Below are 19,407 nucleotides of genomic sequence, written 5' to 3' on the forward strand. Positions count from 1 at the left end.
AACCAATCAGAATGCCTAAAAACCTGTATTGCCTGCTTGCAGACGGTTAACAATTACTGATGTTGTCAAGTAATATCCATTCTATTTATGTGAAACGACTGCATCGCAAGCTGCCCCTCTTATTAGCTGCTGTGTTCTACTTTACACATTAACGCATCCTCAAAACACGATATCGGTATGTGTGTAAAAACATTATTCTAATATCATAAAAAAACTCTACCAACTTTCAGGAGCGAAAATTGGGATAGAGGAAATTTTGAAAAAAGATAGTCCGTTTTATAATCACCGATGAAATATCTGTTTTTTCATTAACGAATGGGTGATAAAATTTAAAAAACATTTTTATATAAAATATAACTTAAAAATTATTAAATTTTTTATAAAATTATAATTTACAAATTTAATTTAAAACCTCTTTTTTCTTCACTTCTCACTTTTCTTCTGAAGTTGCCGTTTTCGTTTCTCTTGTAGTTTCTGAGAGAAAAAAATCAATACATCCAACGTAAAAAATCTTCACTTAACGCTTAGACTCTGAACGCTTAAGATGCTTCGAACTTTTCTTTTTGTATATAACCTAAGTGTTCCTTAACGTGGCTTTCTACAAACTATGATATTCTAAAAAAAAATTTTATGCCTAAACTGGCTTGATGTTCACACATTTGAGGATTTTCGTACATCCACCAGTATTTTGGTAGGTAAAAAAGCACGTTCATGTGAAGTAAAATGACTATTACTAAGGAAATTCATAATCTTTTTAAAACCACCAAATTCAAAAGGTTGAAATTAACCTTTTTTAACTATACACTTTTTCAAAAAAGTTTAATTATAGGGAATTTCATTTTTGAATAATACTTTGATTATTGTGGTCTATTGTTTATATTTTCTATTTACCGAAATGTGTGCGCATATGGATATGTTCTCAACGCAAAATCAAAACATTACATCGTACGACAAGTCGTCTATTAAAAGGAAAATTCGTTTTCCCTGCACATGGAAATTTTCTTTTTTGAAAATTAACTTCGTAAATTATTCGCATACTTGAATAAATTAATAACTATGCTTTAAAATCATCCTTAAGCGACAAGAGATTCTTATTTACACCCCAGTTTAAAAATTGTGTTAAAACTCAAGCAAATTTAAATAATGTGTTCCATACCTCGTGAAATCGTTGGACTTTTTCTTTATTTCTTTTCATTGCTTCCTTTTTCTCTCGTTCAGCAGTTTGCTTCTGCACTTCTGGCAGTCGTTCATATAACCTGTTATCAAATTAAGCAATATAATTATTACAGGCTAAGATCTGTTTGAAACAAGTTATGTTAACCCAGTCCATGCTGCCTTGTAAAATCTCATTTCAGTTCCAGTAAACACTATTCGACAGGAAAAGTGACAAACTGTATGTCGATTGACGAAACTCATTGCGCTACCATATTAGTTGATTACCACTATAACGCATCCAGTGAATAATTTTTTGCTCCACGGAAACGACGAAAACAATAGTTTCCCATAAACAAAAAAGTAAAAAAAATCTTTCTACAACCAGGGAACTTTTTTGTGGGAACTTTTATTTTTTTATTTCATTTTGTTTATTATTTTATTTTGTACAAGTAATTTTTGGTACAATCAATTGGTTTGAATTTTCCCAGTTTCTCTCTGCTTAAATCTTTTTTTTTTCTAGGTTTTTTAAACTCTTTTTCACCCGACTATTTTTGATCAGTCCTTGATTCTGGTGTGTCCATCATACTTGGTTTTATTATTTATGTATATATAATTATATTTTAACGTCTTTTTATAAAATTTAACTGGATACATATTTATAACAGCTTTTAGTTGACATGTATATCCAGTATAGACGAAATAATTTGAAAAAACATTTTCCCGACAATATTTTTTTTCATTGTAATTGCTAGTTCGCAGGCAAGCCTGTAGCTCGCTAAAGAAAACTATTTCGCCGAAAAACACATTGTTTGCTATGCTTAAGACATGCGACTTAACTTATAATGAGAGCATCAACATCGTCAGGGTGTAAAATTGTTTTTAAGGATTTCGAGGTCTTTAGGTTTTTTGGTAACTTTCAAGAAGCCTTTTAATGATTTTTACTGCAACTTTTGCAATTGGAAAACAGCTAACACCAAAAGTTAACACAAGAAAGACCAAGAAAAAAAGTTGAGAAAAAAGTGCAAACACAACATCTCACTAGGAGGGAATGTTTATAACTAGACACAAATATTTTCGAAATATTCATATTTAAGGTTTTTCTGCACAGAACAATAGATACTTCCAGATTTTCAACGTCACCTTGTCTTATTTCAAGGTTTTTAAAATCTGGCAGCATCCTTATAAAAGAATAAACACCTCTTTAACGAAATGTGATAAAAATATACCTTTTGGTGCGATGCCGATCCTCGATTCGCTTTTCCTTTAGTTTTTCTGCAAAAAAGAGAAATAATTCATGCGATGTGCATGACAGTAAAACGATATCATTCGTGTCAGGATATAGTTTTCGCAGGAGTTTTTTTTTTTTTTTTGCGACAAGAAAGAAAACATTGAGACATATAAAGCCAAAAGAACTTATTTCTGAATTTTATTTCTGAGGGAGTCAAACAAGCTAGCTTAATTTCATCCTGGATTTGATTCAAGTCTTGAAAATTGAATACCTTTGTCAAGTTTGTCATCGGGCACAACTGCAGTGCTCTCTGTTTTGGGTACTGCATCTTCTTTACTGTCTACTTTCCTCTTTTCTTTCTTCTTCAAAAAATCTTTTTGTCTTTCAAACTGCTTGTCCTTTTCAGCAGCTCGTGTGTTCACTGACTCCAATCTTGCGGATGACTTCTTAATAAACTGCTGCTTTCGCTTCGCAAATGCTTCTTGCAAGGATAAATCATCACGCTTAGAAGATCCTGCTATGTTATTATCCCTGTCACTACTATGTTCGTTGTGTTGACTAACATTTGACAAATCTGACGATGATGCTTTGGAGTAAGGAAGTAACGTTGACCAGTTGACACTATGTTCTGACATTGATGACAGCTCCAAGTCGGACAACAAACTGATATCAGTATGAATCTAAAGACAGTTCAGTTAGCGTGAAAAAATTAAACCGCTAATATAATTTGTTACTTACAGGAAACTTTTTTTTGTTTCTTAGCCTGTTTTTAATTTCGAACGTAAAATAATTTTAGACTGTTTTACACTTTGCGGATAGAAATCATTCCAGGGAGATCATTTCGTAAAAAAATGTGTGAACGTAAAAACTTAAGTGTTTGTTTACCTTTTGATGTCGCCATTTTGTTTCGGTCTCACACGGTTCCGTTTGTAGTGACAAAATTGTTTATTTTTTTCATCGAAAAGAAATTACTTGAGAGGTTCACTTTCGTGTGGACAGAGACCCGACATTTCACGGAATTTACGATTTTTATTTGCAATGTGTAAACATGGTCTTAAGTTTCTGCTGTGGCATAAAGTAGTGAATTAGCCTATACGAGTCAATCAGCTTCTACCTCGCCTCTCTCACGCTAAAAATATGGGGTCGCATTGAATGAACTATCAGTTAAGGTGGCACATTTAAATTAAAAACTTCGGGAGAATTCAAAAAGAACAAGAAGAACAGTTCGGAACATCAATCTTCGTTTGGAAAAATAAAAGTGCGGAAATATATTAGTTCAAAATAATCCTGCCATTGATGGTTTAGTGATAAATACATGGTCAAAAAAAACATCTATAAATTTATTCATCTGGCGCTTAAATGTAAACAAAAGTATGTCAAAATAGGTAATAAATCTTTTAAAACAGCCTCTCATTTTTAGTACTGTTTTTAGGATTCGCGACCAAGAATAAAGATTTCAAAGTCCAGCTTGACCTAAGCGGGTAGGAAATACATTACACTGACCACTGACCCCAAATATAAAAAGGCCACGTGGCCGTGTAAATATTTTCAGTCTTTATTTCGGTCCATTATATACAGTCCCCCTTGGAAGGTATTAATAATACCTTGCAAGTGTTCATTCTTAATCAGCACAACAGGGTTAACAGTTTGAATCTATATTGAGCTAAATTTTGCTTAAAGAATACCGATACATGTGGGCTTCGCAACACAGCGAAAATAAACACAAATTAAATTCAAGCGAGACGTGAATCAAGAGTGATTTTCTCCACGTGAATAATGTCATTCGTGTCAACCGCGGTGATAATATCGCGTAATAAAAACTACGCGAAAAATCCGAATCTCGGCAACAACTTGTATGTAAGGACATTAAAAACATTCTTACCTTACTAAGATTCCCGCCTTCATCATTTTTATTCGATTCGTCTCTCAGTTTTAACTTCCCAACAGTAAACAACTCACTTGACGCCGTGTCGCTTAAAGGACTTCTTGAAGATATCAATTCATTTATCAGATCTATCGTGCTTTTCTCAATCAACGAAGAAGTTGAAGATGGCGAAGTTGAGGTTTCAACCAGTTGCAACAGCTCTGTCAGTGTTTGGTCTGACTTTAATAAACTTTGCGTGCCACTAGACGTTTTAGAACCTTGCAAGTTACCGGAACCTTGCGAAGTGAGCATGTTTCCGGACGACTGCATATTACTGGAAGCTTTCGAACTTTTCATGTTACTAGAAGTTGGCGAAATTTGCATGTTACCGAAAGCTTGGGATGTTGACATCTTACTGGAGGTTTGCGTGTTACCGGAAGCATGCGAAGTTTGCATGTCAATCAAAGCATGCAAACTGTTACTATGTGTCTTTGTACCTTGCATTCTTGAGTTTCTGGTCAGGTGGTTTACTTCAGTCAAAGACAGAGCTTCAGATGAAACATCTTTTTCTACATTCACATCATTTAGTTTAGCTCGTTGTCTCGTTTCTTCCTGTTCCTCATCACTGTCACTTCGGTTGCCTACGTATTCGACGTCTTGAGTAGACTCTACTGAAGCTTTCATGGGCTCTTCAGGTATCACAGCATTTCGAATCGAAGCTCTCACATCAGACAACGGTAAACCAAGAAAACTTTCTTGTGTTAAACTCATTAAAGAAAACTTTTCACTGCCTGACCCACTAAATTTTCTCAAGGAAAAATCGGGTAAGGTAATGTCTTCAAAATAAGACATTAAAAATTTATTTCCTTTCTCAGATTGGGCTTTGTTTTTGTCATAACCTCCACATGAATCCGATGATACGCTGTGTGGATTAGCTTCATTTGTGATGTGTGCACCATTGACTTCTTCCTCACCAAAAAAAGAATTTTCTTCTCCTGGTGATGCTGAAGTGGTCTGAAGCAAGTGCTGAGAAAGATCCAAAGTTTCGAGTTCTGTATGATTTTGCATTTCTGTAGGCTCGCCAAAACCTTTAAAGCTGACTTCACTTTGTGATGACGTTGATAGGTCATTTCTTAACTCAGTCACTACATTGAAGTAGCTGGTAGGATTTGTGTTTAGAATCTGTTCGCTTAAGTTTGAGGTAGAGGAGTAGCGGTTTTCTTCCTTTTGACGTGTATCATATTCAACCTCAGAATTATTTGAAGATTCCAAAAGATTCTGTTGCCTTAAACTACTTTTAAAATCACTTTCAGCATGACTATTCGAATGTCTTGCACTGCGGTCGTTATTCTCGCCAGATTCGTTACTAATGATGACAGGTTGTCCAATTCGAACATCTCCAAATTCCGACGTTATGCTATGTGAAGATAGATCCACTGATTCAGATAACGAGCTCTGTTCTCTTGAGAAGGACTCTATCAAAGTTTGTTGCTCTTCCATGTGGACAAAAGGAAGTTTTTTTACTCGTTCTAAGAGCTCCCTGTATTTACCGCTACTTGCAATTGAATCTAAAGTTGACGAACTTGATATTCCAAAGGGTTGCAGCAAGAATGGTTGACTGACGTTTTGAGTTTGGTTATCCTGTGCCAACTGGCGGACATGCGAGGTAGTGAACTCAGTCGTACTATTTTTGGATCTACTTTCTGTTGGCCTTGTATTATTATTAAGAGCGCTCGTGGGCGCAGACGTGCTGTTATTTGGTTCGCTTCTTTCGTTGTTTGCTCTATTAAGTTCTGATTCAATTGGCGCCTCATTATGAACACTGTTGGACAAAATACCGTTTAAACTAGAGCTGTATCGATCCAATGAATAGAAAGGAGAATTCGATTGGGTATTGATCAACGATAACGAGGTACTAGCAAAATGGTTAACTATAGGGCTTTTCTTGTTGGCTAGTTTTGCATGCCTTTCAGGTTTTGGTAGAAACAATGGAGAATCGTCTGAGGATGGATACTGTTCAACTAGAGATGAACCTTGCATATCAACATCATCTGCTCTTTCTGTTTCCTTTGCAATGTGCACGTCGTTAGAGAAGGAGCGTTGTCGAGGAATACTCTGTGAATGTCTACTGACAGTGGCGTCAGTCATGCTCGCTTTTAGTTCTCGTAGGGGATAAAACTTTGTCACATCCTCGGAATTTACACCGTGGGTGAGAACATCTTCGGAAGGTACACCGTGGGTGAGAACATCTTCGAAATTTGCACCGTTTGTGAGAACATCTTCGGAAGCTACGGCGTGGGTGTGAGCATCTTTAGAATTTATACCGTGGGTAAGAACATCTTTAGATTTTACACCGTGGGTGAGGACATTTTCAGAATTTGCACCGTGGGTTGGAACATCACGTTGAGAAAGAGCATCGCTTGTGAGACTTTCATGGGTTTGGTTTTCTGATTGGCTTGGAAAGCGCGCTATAGACAAACCCTCTTCGTCGTAATTAAACGAAGGAGTGCGTGTTTGTATGGGTAAACTGGAGCCAGAAAGTGATTGCACCTCCAATGTTGAGAGGCCTAAAACAGAAGGAAATTTACGTTGCTTTATTGTGTTTAAACAACGGTTACATTCAGGGTTTTTTCAGGATTTTTAGTGACTCAAGGTCTGTTAAAACAAAGTATACAAAATGACACTGACAATATTAGGGAGGTAAGCACTTATAATTAAATTAACATTATTAATTAAAAAACAATATGGATTTTTTAAATAAATTTATTTATGGGAAATATTTTTTAAGGGAATTAATTTTCGGGGGAATTAATTTTCTAGTTCTCGCGAAAATTAATTCCTTTAAGGTATTATTTCTTAGCTTTTCACTTACCAGTCAATCGCTGTGGCGTGAGCTCTTCTACTTCGCGGATAGGGGATACTTGAGGATTGGCAGACACCCTAAATGGCCTAGCAGCGCCTTCCCCATAAAACGATGACACGTCCCAATGATCTTTTAAATTTCTAACATGACTGGTACTCTCAGAGACATCTTCAGCGGGAGAATCGAATTGTCGTACCGGAGAGGCTTCATAACGAGGCAACTCATACATTTTCATACTGGAGGAATAGCTTGGTATAGACATTGAACTTGTAAAATCTGCTGCATCAGCGTTTTCATCTCGATCGATAAACATTCCAAACTGTTTGTTTTGGTGCTGTTTTCGTGAAGAAATGTCTTCATCAGAAGTCGTCTCATTTATACTAGTCTTTAGTTTTTTTAACTCCTCAAGAACAGTCCTTACACTAGGCAGTAAATAATCATTCGACTCGCTCGAGTAACTTATCTCTGTGAGATCCAAATCTGATAGATTAGGGATGTTTGTTTGCAGACGTTTGTGTGGAAACGAGGCTGGGAAAGCCAAACTAGCATTGTCAATTTCATTCTGATCATATTCGCGTCCAGCAGGTGGTTGGTTAGCCTCTATGCGATTTCTACTTAACTCAAGTTCCGATAACGTAGGTATGAATGGAGTAGAATCGGTGGTCAAAGGGTCAAGTCTGCGTAATGGATTTCTTCTTTTAGGGACATCCTGTTCTTTTAGACTTTCATTGTCAAAGGGTAACAAACTTTTAGCATGCTTTTCACCCATACCAGCACGAGTTTCTAAAATGGTAACTTCAGTAGCATCAACATCCACGTCTCCAGGTTTTTCAGTAACAAACAACCCTTCCTCAGTATTACTTGAACTTGTACGAGACGTATTTGAGTGATGGGCTCGTCTCTGTTCAAGCATTTGTCGCTGCTTTTGTAGTTGTTTTCTGTGATTCTGTATACGCTCCAACGTAACTGGTGATCCCTTTGTCACAGAGGTGAATAAATTTGGATACTGCGCCATTAACTGCTTCTTTTTCTGTGCAATTTTTTCAACATCATATTTCTTTTTTTCTTTATCTTTTTTCAGTTGGAGAATTTTAACTTCTTGCTTTTCCCTAGCTAGCTCTTCAATCTGTTCAGTATTGTTTATGTAATTCTCAACGAGGGATGTTTGCGTCTCTGCGTTACACTCGTTTCCTCTCTCTGTTTGTGTTTCTTCTTCTCTGAAAGATTCAGGTAATACATTCTCATTCTTCTTACTTATTTCTGCAAACTGGATATCTCTTTCTTTTAGGGATTGCATGGAATGTGGAGAAACACTAACATGTTGTCGAAGAGGTGTTTGTTTTTCGCTGTTCAACTGCTGTTCTTCCAGTGACGTCGTGAAACGCGTGGTCGTTGAAGAGACAGGTGATTGCGAAGTATTGACAGATTGAGATGACATATTTCCTTCCAAAGTACTGACATACGAGCTGGGTGTTCCACTGATGTTACTCACATGGGGCATAAACACATCAATTTGCTGCGAAGAATCAAGCATGGTGTGCTTTGTTTGTAGAAAAGGCTCTTTATCAAGCGTCTTCATCAATTTCTTCTTCTGTAATTCCAACACATGTGATTGATGTTTTAGTAAGTGATGATTGTAGGCTATGTTACTTGCTGTTAAATCTGATACCTCCACACTGGGTGTAGTCTTATCTTCAGACTGAAGGTCAGTGTCTGTTGCAGAATCTACAATGTAAAAGTTACAAACAGGTCAGTATACATTTTCTTGATGCAATCATTGACTTAACCTTTCCTGAATATCTCCCTTATTAGAATAAAAATTTATTTGTGGAGGTACATTGATAAATTATTAATAGAGCTTATGCTTCAGCTCTTTTTGCTACTGCAAGAAAATAAACAAATAATCAACACAAAAGTAGAACTATAAAAAAATTAAAGAAATTACCTGGTGTAACCGTGCGTGATGACGACATTTTCGTCTGAATACTACAAAACAACCAAAATCAGTTTCATATGAAAACAGTTATTTACCATTTCAGAGAACTTTGCGTAAGCATTGATTAAATGATTCAACTAACCTTTCATACGCAGATTCAATGTTCATAGATTGTAAACTATCCACATTCAAGCTTGCTCGCAACCCACCTTAAAAAACAAAACACAAATAAATTCAAAGCTATCACATTACAACATTACACAGCATTTTTAACCTTTTTTTTCAGTTGTTTATTAAAAATTATAGAACCTTTAATTCATTCAAACTTTTCCCGTTTTCGATACATTTACATTAATTTTTTTTTAACATTTTATTTTGCTACATACATTAGCAACAAAAATTGTGATATTAATAATTTTGGACCTGCTAATGGCTATGCATTCAAACTTTATCAATGTAAAGGTAGCATAGACATTATAAATACTTAACAAACAACCAAAAAAAACAAAGAATTAATGGCAAGGCGGTTCCAAATTGTTTGTTAAAAAACAATACAATAAAGATAGAAATTATAGATCATTAAAGTGCAAGTTTTTAATCATTGTTTGGCACGAAGCAAGCCCACCTACCTGGTGTTGTTTTTTCAAGCTGTTGACTTTTACGACTCTGCTGGTGCTGTTGTTTTATTCGTGTTCTTAATCTCTCCAATTTACTCTGATCTATTACAAAATGGAGATATCATTAAATTAAACAGAGTGGTAAGGCTAATTTTTCGTAAGGCGTAGCTTCCATCATTTATTTAGGCATGCGCAGGCCGCGATCACTGTATCTTGGTAACTTTGGCCAGTTTTAACCAGTTTACAACCACGAGTTTATAGATGAACAGCTTTTTGGAGGACCAATGAAAGGAAGACACTGCCATCTTTAATGTTATAAAAATTAGGCGTATTGAGCGTCGGATTAAACGTTAATATGAACGACCATGAACGTTTCATTGGAGAGCAGTCATTAATTAGATGCAAAATAAGTTAAATCATGTCTTCACTAATTAGATAAAACCTTTAAGTCACCCTACCTTTTTGTAAATGAGCAGGATGGGAGGCCTCGCTACTTGAGATTTCATTTGTAGCATGTTTAGCTGTCTCAACTAGCGCCAATCCCTAAAAACCAACAATTGAATTCCTCTCCATTAATAAAAACAAAAATTAAAGGAAATAGTAGTATAAATGTGTGAATTGTACTCCTGATAAAGGTGAGTAAAGAATTCTCATTTTTAAATAATGATGTGAATGATATGATGCAACCCCGAAACTACCTAATGTAAAACCTTTTTGTAAAATCAGAGCAAATTTGATAAATTTTCAGGCTGAAAGTATTCTCAGCACATTCTCATGCATGTATATTTGTATAAAGTGATTGGCTATTTGTTAAAAGACATAGACAAAGATGTTGACATAGAAATTGAAGAAAGGGGACACGTTTATATCTATATATCTGTTATTTTAGATAAGCAGTTCAGAAAAACAAAAAAGGTTTTAAAACAATAAGTCGTTTTATTTTCCTTTTTATGTAAAACCAGCATGGGGGTTATTCTTAAGATATTCCTAATTTACAAATAAATTTGAGCCTTGTTTTCTTAAAGCATAAAGGTTGTAATAAAACTGTGAGGGAATTTTTAGACAATGTAACATTCAGACAGTTCAGATAGATCCCTGTAAATGTTACAGACATTCACAGGGATGGAATGGGAACTTACACCTACCGATTCATTTGCAGTTGATGCTCCTAAAAAAAGAAAAAAAGAAAAAAAGAAGAATTATCATTCTTACATTTAAACCACAGGTAAGTTCATTATTTTAATTACTGGTTACCCAACAACCCAACAAGCTAATATCATCTATAATTTATTTTCCATCATAGTTTCACGAGAACATTTCTGTCATAAAGGTAAACCCAAACGCTTACTCAAATTTATTTATCTACAAAACTAACCTTCGACATTGGAGTTACCAAGCTCACTTATATTGTTGTAATATTTATCAAATGCATCTTCTAAAACATGAGCAGTATATAATTTTTTGAAACATTTTGTAAAAAGTACTTAAACTTATTTCATTGCAGTCAAATCAAATGAAGGTAACACTACATTAAAATTCCTCTTACTAAGATGATGAGTGTTCGAAACAGCAGTCTGGCTTAAAATACCAAACATTATTTTGTTGTAGACATTAGGAAGAACTAAATCACGCCTCCAACAAAAAAATTCCATTGTGCATTTTAATCGCATAACATACCAGATTTAACATTATAAACCTTCTCAAAGGCTTGCTCAAGGCTGAACTGTTTCGACTTTCCATCTTCGATCCTTTGATATGGAGGTTGAAACACTTTTTTCTAAGCAATTTAAAGAAATATTATCACACTTCTACATTGCATTCCAGTTTCAACGTCCAAATCCTGTTTACTTCACAGATAATATTTGCAGATAATATTTTTACCGGAATGTCAGCCACTATCTCACGTCTTCTATGTCTGTCTTTAAGTTCTAAATTTTCCAATTCTTCCATCAGAGATACTTTTTGCTAAAACGGAAAGGTGCTTTTACATTAAAAAAACACATTTCCCTCACACCTAAAAACATTAAATTTTTTAAAGTCTATGCACTAGAAACCAAAATTGTACAAAATGTAGAAAATGGACATGTACAAAATCGTTAGAACATACTAACCTGTTTTAGTATAACTTCTTTTCTTGCATGATCATGACGGAGTTCAGCATTCTCTTTTCGCTCTTCTATTTCTCTTGCTTGTTGCTTTGACAAAAACAAAATGAAAATAAGTATTGGATGGCATTAAAATATGTTACACATTCAAAGAATTCTTTTGCAGGGTTAAATGCAGGGAAACACATACAGAACCTGAATTGATTTTTTATTTAACACAACTTTGCTAACAACAATAATTTCTTTGTAAAGTAGTTTTGTCAGGAATGAAGATCCTATTCTCTTGATTTGCTGCCTGCATTATAAATTATTTCTAATTTTTGCAATTTCCATAGATTAAAAGAAAAACTTTTGCGTAAAATGAATAAAAAGTTAATTATTATTGTCGTCTGGTAGTACTCGGTACATTCGACATGTTTTGCCAAAATTTTTCTTATAAAACTTAAAAAAAAATTCTGACACTATATTTTTCGCGAAATTTGAGAGCATTAGTATCCGCAAAAACTATTGTGAAAGTAGTTTTCTGCGAAATTCGCAAACCTTTTTTTAGGTTTTTGATTTACACTAATTACCACATAACAGACGTTGGAAAAAGTTATAAATTGAGAGAGAAAAATTGTAAAAAATCGTTTGCATATCAACAGATATTTTTTGCAGGAGCCATTTACCTCTTTGATAGACTGTGTTCTTTGTTCTTCATCATTCGCTGCAAGTCGCGCATCTATCTAAAAGTCAAATCTTTATGTGTAAAAAATACACCGCATTAGGTCAAATCCCATTGCTACTTTTACTTGAGTTGTTATCACAAAATGTACCTGGAACAAACACACACACACACACACAATAATACCTGTTCTTCTCCACATGCTTTCTCAACGACCATTGTTGGACCAGATTCTGAATCGAATGACGCCAGATGATGGTGTGTGTATGAAAATGATTCCAACATACCTTGTTTTGTAAACGAACTGACAACTAAAAAAATACGTTAAAGGTATTTAAAGTAAAATAAAGAAAATAGCATTTCTTTCCATGCTGTTAAAGTAAAAACATATCTATCTAGTTGTGAGCTTCATTAGAAATAGAAAACATGGAAAATAAAAGTCTATAAATATTTTATTATATTGATACCATCATATTGATGTGCAAAATTAGACAAAAAAATCCTTAAAGATTTTACTGATTAGCTATCTCTTTCCTAACAATTGTAAAGTGAAAGAAACTTAAAACGCTATTACATAACAGGCTAGGCTAGTTAAAGCAGTGACTTATTAGAAATATTTTGGCTGAAAAATCTAACGTTTGTTGTCGACATGTTAATAATTAGTTTGCATTAATTATTACAACAACAAAAATGACGTGTTCAATTCTTGACAAATGTATGAAAGTAGAGTCTAAAGTTTCTCATAGGAAGAACACGTATAACCATATGATAACTTCTAATGTTCTTACCTTTTACTGGTTGGATGCTCTAAATAAATAGAAATATTAATTTAAAAAGAGCTAACTAAATGTCGAAAAGTGCTAAGCTACATAATTTTTTACACATGGAAAGGAAAATCAAGCATAGTCTTAATCAACAACATTATACAGAAGTGCTGTACTGAATTAATAAATAAAATGCCAGAATGTTAACTTCTAGAATTACAACTGTAGGAGTCACAGTCAACATTATACACATTCTCTATCACTGTCGTGCAAAGTTCTCACACAACATTTGTCTATTACTCCCATATTCTATACTTTTTTCCATACACAAAACCTTTCATAAAAAATACACTAAAAAAAATATTACCATGATTGGATCAGCAGGTTGTTTTGGTAGTGATACAATTTTTTGTTTCCTCTCTTCCTCCATTATACGAATTTGGTCCCTACATATGCGGCGAAAAAAAAGTTCAGTACATTATGTGAAATACGTAGCATCACATGATGTCTAAAAAAAATTATTTTATTTTTGTTGTAGACTATAGTGGCATACAAGCCAATTTTCGACTCACTTCATTAAACATGTTAAAAACATTTAAAAATTTTTTTTAAAATATCAGGGGTAAATCTATATCTATCAAGTTAAAACATTAGCAAGGAATGGGAAGACAATTGTGTGAAAGGATTTGTATCTATACATTGGATTGGACAATCTAACAACATCGATTTTTTTTTTGAAACATAGCATTTTTTTGCTACAAGATACCTCATAACTCCATGGTGGAGGATTATATACAATCCTTCTCTCCTCTACTTAGAAGTTATTAAGCTCTAGATTAGACTAAGGGTGAAACATTAAAAACACACGTCCAATGCTTTCTTCTCTTTTTTTTGGCAAACAATTTTTACACAGGAAGATATCTGACTTTCGAAATAATCATTACACCTTTTAATAATTTATGTTATAATACCCATATACGTCTGTCATGCAAAATGGTACCGCAAGTAACGACATGCACCCAATGTGGTATAAAAAGGACAGGTGAACCAATAGATTTTTCCAGGTGCCACAGACTAGTCTTTCGTAATTTTAGTAGTATTTCGATATTTACAAAGTTTTGGCATTTCTCGATTTTCATTTGCAGGTATTAATTTTTATGAATGGTATCTTAAAAAACGAAATCTATAGTAGTACACAAAAAATAGTATCATTTAGGGTACCAATATTACATATAAAATAAGCGTTGTGTGACATACAACATGTGACAACAATTATCTCAAGATCTTAAGATGACACAAACCTTAACAACTGAAGTTTGTGTTGTTTTGCATTTTCTTCTTGTCGTTCACTCAATACCTAAAGAAAATCAACACATAGAATGACAACGCCTACAAAATATAATTTAAACATTATTACTTATGTAAAGTACAGTTGAAAAGAAAAAAACAGAAAAAGTAGACAATGTGATTCTACTGAGAGAAAAATAGCTCAACCTTGTTTATTGCATGTTTGTAACGTCTTGAGATGTTTCTCTTTAAATTAGCTGATAGATTTTTTATTTCACCATAATTTTCCTGCAGAGAGTAAACATAATATATCACACAACAAAATTATATATATAGCTATGTGAAACGAGAGCATTTTGAGCTTAGGAACATGTTGTGAAGGAAATAATGATTTATGTAATCGTATCGTTAGTGCTGGTGATTTTTGATTTTAGCAGGACACGCCTAAATAAAATAGCTAAATTTTAAAATTGCTGCTGAAATACTACCGATGCTGTAGAAGTGTTGAATACATACAACAGCCTAAAAATCACAGAGTATTTTTCTGCTGACCAACAACAAACAATTGACCTTGTCATGTACTTTATGTCCTTCCCCGATTTGTCTCAATCGTCTTTCTAGTTCACAAAGTAAGTGTTTTTCTTCTTCTTCTTTCTTCTCATCAAATTCTCCCTTTAAAAAAATGGTGAGATTAACATCTAATTTTTTTCACTGAAGCCAGTACATACTCATTATTCTTCTAAAAAAAGCTGTAACTTAGAAAGATCAAATTTGTGCACAATGAAGATGCAAAATAAAACGTTGTAGCTTTGGTGAAACTTAAGTTTGTAAACAATACTTCAAATATCTTTTTACATTTATTTCTTCTGTTCTTATCCAGGATTTAAAAAAACTTGCAAACACTATTTGGTAGAAGTAACACACAGACCTGTAAAACCATCGCTATCTTTTTAAGTTCTCGCTCTTTTCTTTTCTTTACCTTTTCACGAAGCACAAGCGATGCATGCTTTTCTTGCTCTCGAACCTTAAGAACATGTAAAACAATAAAATTAATCCACAAAAAATATAATGTCAGAGTTGTCTTTAATGTTTCAAATTATGCTAAAAAAAATAATTTTACCTGTTGTAGTCGACATTTTCTCTTTTCCTCTGCTAACTTTTTCATGAACAATACCTATAAAATATAAACAGTTTTCACAACTATATTAACTTATAAATCTTTAATTAAAATAATGCAGATATACCAAATTGTTTTTATTATCTTTAGCACTCTAACTGTACTATGCAAAATTATCTCAAATTTTTACAGAAGGTCAAATTTATGAAACATTTTAGAATGTTAAAACATTAATTAGTCAATGACAACTTTTTTCACTCATAACAAGCAGAAACTTTGTTATTTGTTAAACTTTCTAGTAGACATAATTACCAGAACAAAAAGAATAACTACAATTAAAAGGAATTTCATATCAGCAGGCCTCTGATATAGGCCTGCTGATATGAAATGACTTTTATTTAAGGGGCAAGCGATCGCTCTCGAGTAAGCAAGGGCAAGCTTAATTACGAGAAATGAGATAATAGCGGAGTGATATCTCCAGAAACAGTTTTGATAGCTGAGCAACATAGTTTATCAACTTGGAGTCTGCATTTGTTTTTTAATTCATCTTTTTAGGTTAAGATAGTATATACTTCACCAATCAAATGGTAACTCCAACTATAGGAATCTTACTCTACTAATAATTTTTAGCCTATTTCGCACATATATTCAAATCAATTATATAAACTTATCCATTCTACATAACTTCTTTGTTACTAGATCTCTCAGTAACTTTTAAGTGAAATAATACAACGATATATTGCCTGTACCGCTTGCAAGTACAACTACACAGACTTGTTTTATCCGCATTTTGTCTTTGTTCTCCTCTGCATTAAAGAAGGATCACATTGCCAGATATCAGTTGTAACCCGCCTGGTATCAGTTGTGATATTATTTTTTTTATTTTAGGCGGTGGTTTGGTCGTCTTTTGGAAAAAAGATATATATCAAGTAAAGATTTTCACAATCCATTGTTAGCGTTGCCATTTACGGTCTATATTGGGAATATTTTAGTGCATGTGCTTCCATTCGCACGTGTAGTTGAATATAGACGTGCTATGATGAGCGAATGATCGCACATGCTAATTGCTTTGCACATGCGATTTTTTTAGGGGTGGTTTATTTTATTCGAAACTGTGGATCGATTAATTTCCTGAATTCAACTCACGAAAATAAAATAAGAAAGAAAACATTGTGAAAAATTGTATATCGTATTAAAAAGAAGTCTGGAAGTTCTCTCTCCCACAAGACACAGCAGGCAATAAGTCAGCCCTGCACTCGGTTTTGTGAGGAGAGATGTTCTGCGAAGACTCTATCAATTGAGTCTCCTGTACAGTTCTGCTTCATGGACATGTACTCCATTTCCATTTGTCATCGTCTTAGGAGATTAATACATTGAATTTATGACAGGTACAATACAAGGTGAAAAATCATACTAAGTAGCGATTTGCATGTTCGATATATCGATCATCTAAACAATTTTGCATGTCTCCCTGCACGTGCACGTGTGATCGCACGTTTCTACCAACATTGACTGCGTCAATTTACAAAAATTGGTCATACCACAATAGTTACAAAGTTAAATTAATGACGGCAATCACCACTTTATATATAGGTTAAAATTCTAAGTCATGAACATTGTTGGAACTTTTACTGTGCTTGTATCCTATGCCGAAACACCAGCCCCTGCACCATGTACAAGGTCAAAAGGATTAATACTTTACTTTTTAAAATTTTTGTTCATAATTTCAATATTTTGGCTTCGATATAAAGCAACATTATTGAAGCTTTGATTACACAACTTATTTGCTTATTCGATAAGCTTAATCAGTCATTTCACAAGTGGAAGATCAAAACAGCAAATAAATTAAAAAAAAAACAGAAAAAAATTCTAGCTTCTATTCTAGCTTTTATTCAGGCATAAAAAAATAAAAGCTGTAATGTTAGTTCATTCTGTTGGAAACTTGCTGTTTCCCACTCAAGTCAAATGTACTTCCTAACTAACGTGATTAGTCCTTCAAAGTTTTTTAAATTTAACTGCCTGCCAAATTTTGAAACTATTCGAAGTACAAAAAGTTAAAATAGCTTTTCAAAGGAAGAAGAAATTTAATATATTTTAATATCAAATATTTTTGATATTTTACCTACATGAATTTTTAGCTAGCCAAGAACCACCTATAAGCAAAAATTATAGGACAAACAAACAATTGTAAAGCTCCAGTTGGAAATAAAATATGATTACCTCTTCACTTGGACTAATATTAATGCACTTCTTTCTTGGCATCTTCAATATTTATTATTTAGGGTGAATAATTAATCATTAAATCATTATATATTATCTAAAATATAACTAGAATATAAATGTGAAATTGAAATATAAATGAATGAAAGTAGACAAAATATATTTTCAAAACTTCATATCTTTTTGTATACTTAAATTAATGTTTAATATTTTGTTGTAGGTCTCCATCAGCTTTCTGCCACGATCATTTTAACTTGCATTATTAAATAAATGAGTAGTAGTAAATATAGTAATAATATATAATCAATAATGAATTTCGATTATAAAAATAAGGTAAAAGTTATAATGAAAAATCATATAAAATTACATCGGATAAGGCAAAATCAATTTAATTAGTAGTTGTTCTACGGGTCGTACCAACCATATTTTCCAAAATAACTAACACAATTTTCTCCGCCATTTATTTATTCGTATTGTTTTGTTTTTACTTGTGGCAACAATATCAAATATTGTTACAGCATTATTATAAATTTTTCTCAGCATTACTTTAAATATTTTAAAGGAGAGGCGAACTGTGGCAGCCAGAAAATAAATTTTAAGCGAGATAAAAATATATACAGATTTCTAAATCCTAAAATCTGCTAAGATAACTACTATAATATACCAAAAAAACTATATTTCACAACTAACTACCTATATATCTTTCTAACAAAATTTTTGCAGAAATTCCATGGCTGTATGGGGTGAAAATAAGTAGGTTTTAAATGTGTTTTTCAGTAACCATCAAAAATAACATCTTTTACTTGAGATAAGGATGAATATTTTACGTACTTTAGTAGTAACAGCTTTTTATAACCTTCGTTTAAACTTCTTTGAACCAAAGAAATATCTGTCATAACAAACAACAATATTTTTTCATGTTTGGAGTCCCTTTTCCACAACATACTACCAAATTCGAACGATAAAGTTTGTTATCATGAGATGGTGCCAAATTTGAATAAATATACAGACCAGAAACCTTCAATAACAAATCGAACGTGCAATATGGTGGCTTCATCTTTCTTCCTTGTTTTTTTGCTTTATCTTTACTCGCTATTGTATTGGCAAGTTGGGTAGTACAAAATAATAAAAATATGTTCTTTACATGTTGTTCAACATTTTTGCCATTTTGATCTTCAACTTTTTCTTATTAAATCACTTTGTGCAGGGGCAGGAATTTAAACAATTTAGTCTATTTTTTTACAAAGTCACTAAGAAATAGGCGTTAAAAGAACGCAAGGTGTTTAAGGGCGTTTTTTACTTAGCGCATAAAATCCTATTTTAAAAATACATTAAAGCCAATATGAGGAAAACCAAGCAGGGAAAGGTCTATATATTAGCCAGTTTTATCCTGAGATTTAAGCCAGTTAACTTAATATGACACGTTTCATAAAGTGACCAGTTTGCACATTGTGTTGAGGTCAAAATTTATGCACGCTTTGAAAAAATCTTTTTTTTTTTTAAGAACTACAAATTTTTGTATACCGCATGGCTTATTCTACGCTGGAGAGCATATTTCAGTAGATTTTTGGTGACCAGTCGAATAAG

At 33.3% G+C, this 19,407-nt stretch overlaps 1 protein-coding gene across 1 annotated transcript; it reads right to left on the reverse strand.

Moving 5' to 3' along the window:
• Positions 1 to 274: 274 nt before the first annotated feature.
• Positions 275 to 17,948, reverse strand: LOC130635519 (uncharacterized). Its single transcript, XM_057444872.1, has 25 exons — positions 17,821 to 17,948; positions 15,604 to 15,657; positions 15,412 to 15,507; positions 15,054 to 15,155; positions 14,691 to 14,771; positions 14,498 to 14,553; positions 13,564 to 13,642; positions 13,221 to 13,239; positions 12,619 to 12,743; positions 12,437 to 12,493; positions 11,775 to 11,858; positions 11,545 to 11,628; positions 11,341 to 11,440; positions 11,039 to 11,098; positions 10,809 to 10,831; positions 10,122 to 10,206; positions 9,676 to 9,765; positions 9,189 to 9,255; positions 9,056 to 9,096; positions 7,120 to 8,835; positions 4,266 to 6,814; positions 2,655 to 3,063; positions 2,382 to 2,427; positions 1,157 to 1,256; positions 275 to 474 (listed from the first exon to the last, which is right to left on the reverse strand). The coding sequence occupies exons 1-25, from the start codon at positions 17,860 to 17,862 to the stop codon at positions 424 to 426; spliced, it is 6,216 nt and encodes a 2,071-aa protein (XP_057300855.1). The 5' UTR covers positions 17,863 to 17,948; the 3' UTR covers positions 275 to 423.
• Positions 17,949 to 19,407: the final 1,459 nt, after the last annotated feature.

Source organism: Hydractinia symbiolongicarpus, chromosome 3 (genome assembly GCF_029227915.1).
Source record: "Hydractinia symbiolongicarpus strain clone_291-10 chromosome 3, HSymV2.1, whole genome shotgun sequence".
Taxonomy (NCBI): Eukaryota; Metazoa; Cnidaria; class Hydrozoa; order Anthoathecata; family Hydractiniidae; genus Hydractinia; species Hydractinia symbiolongicarpus.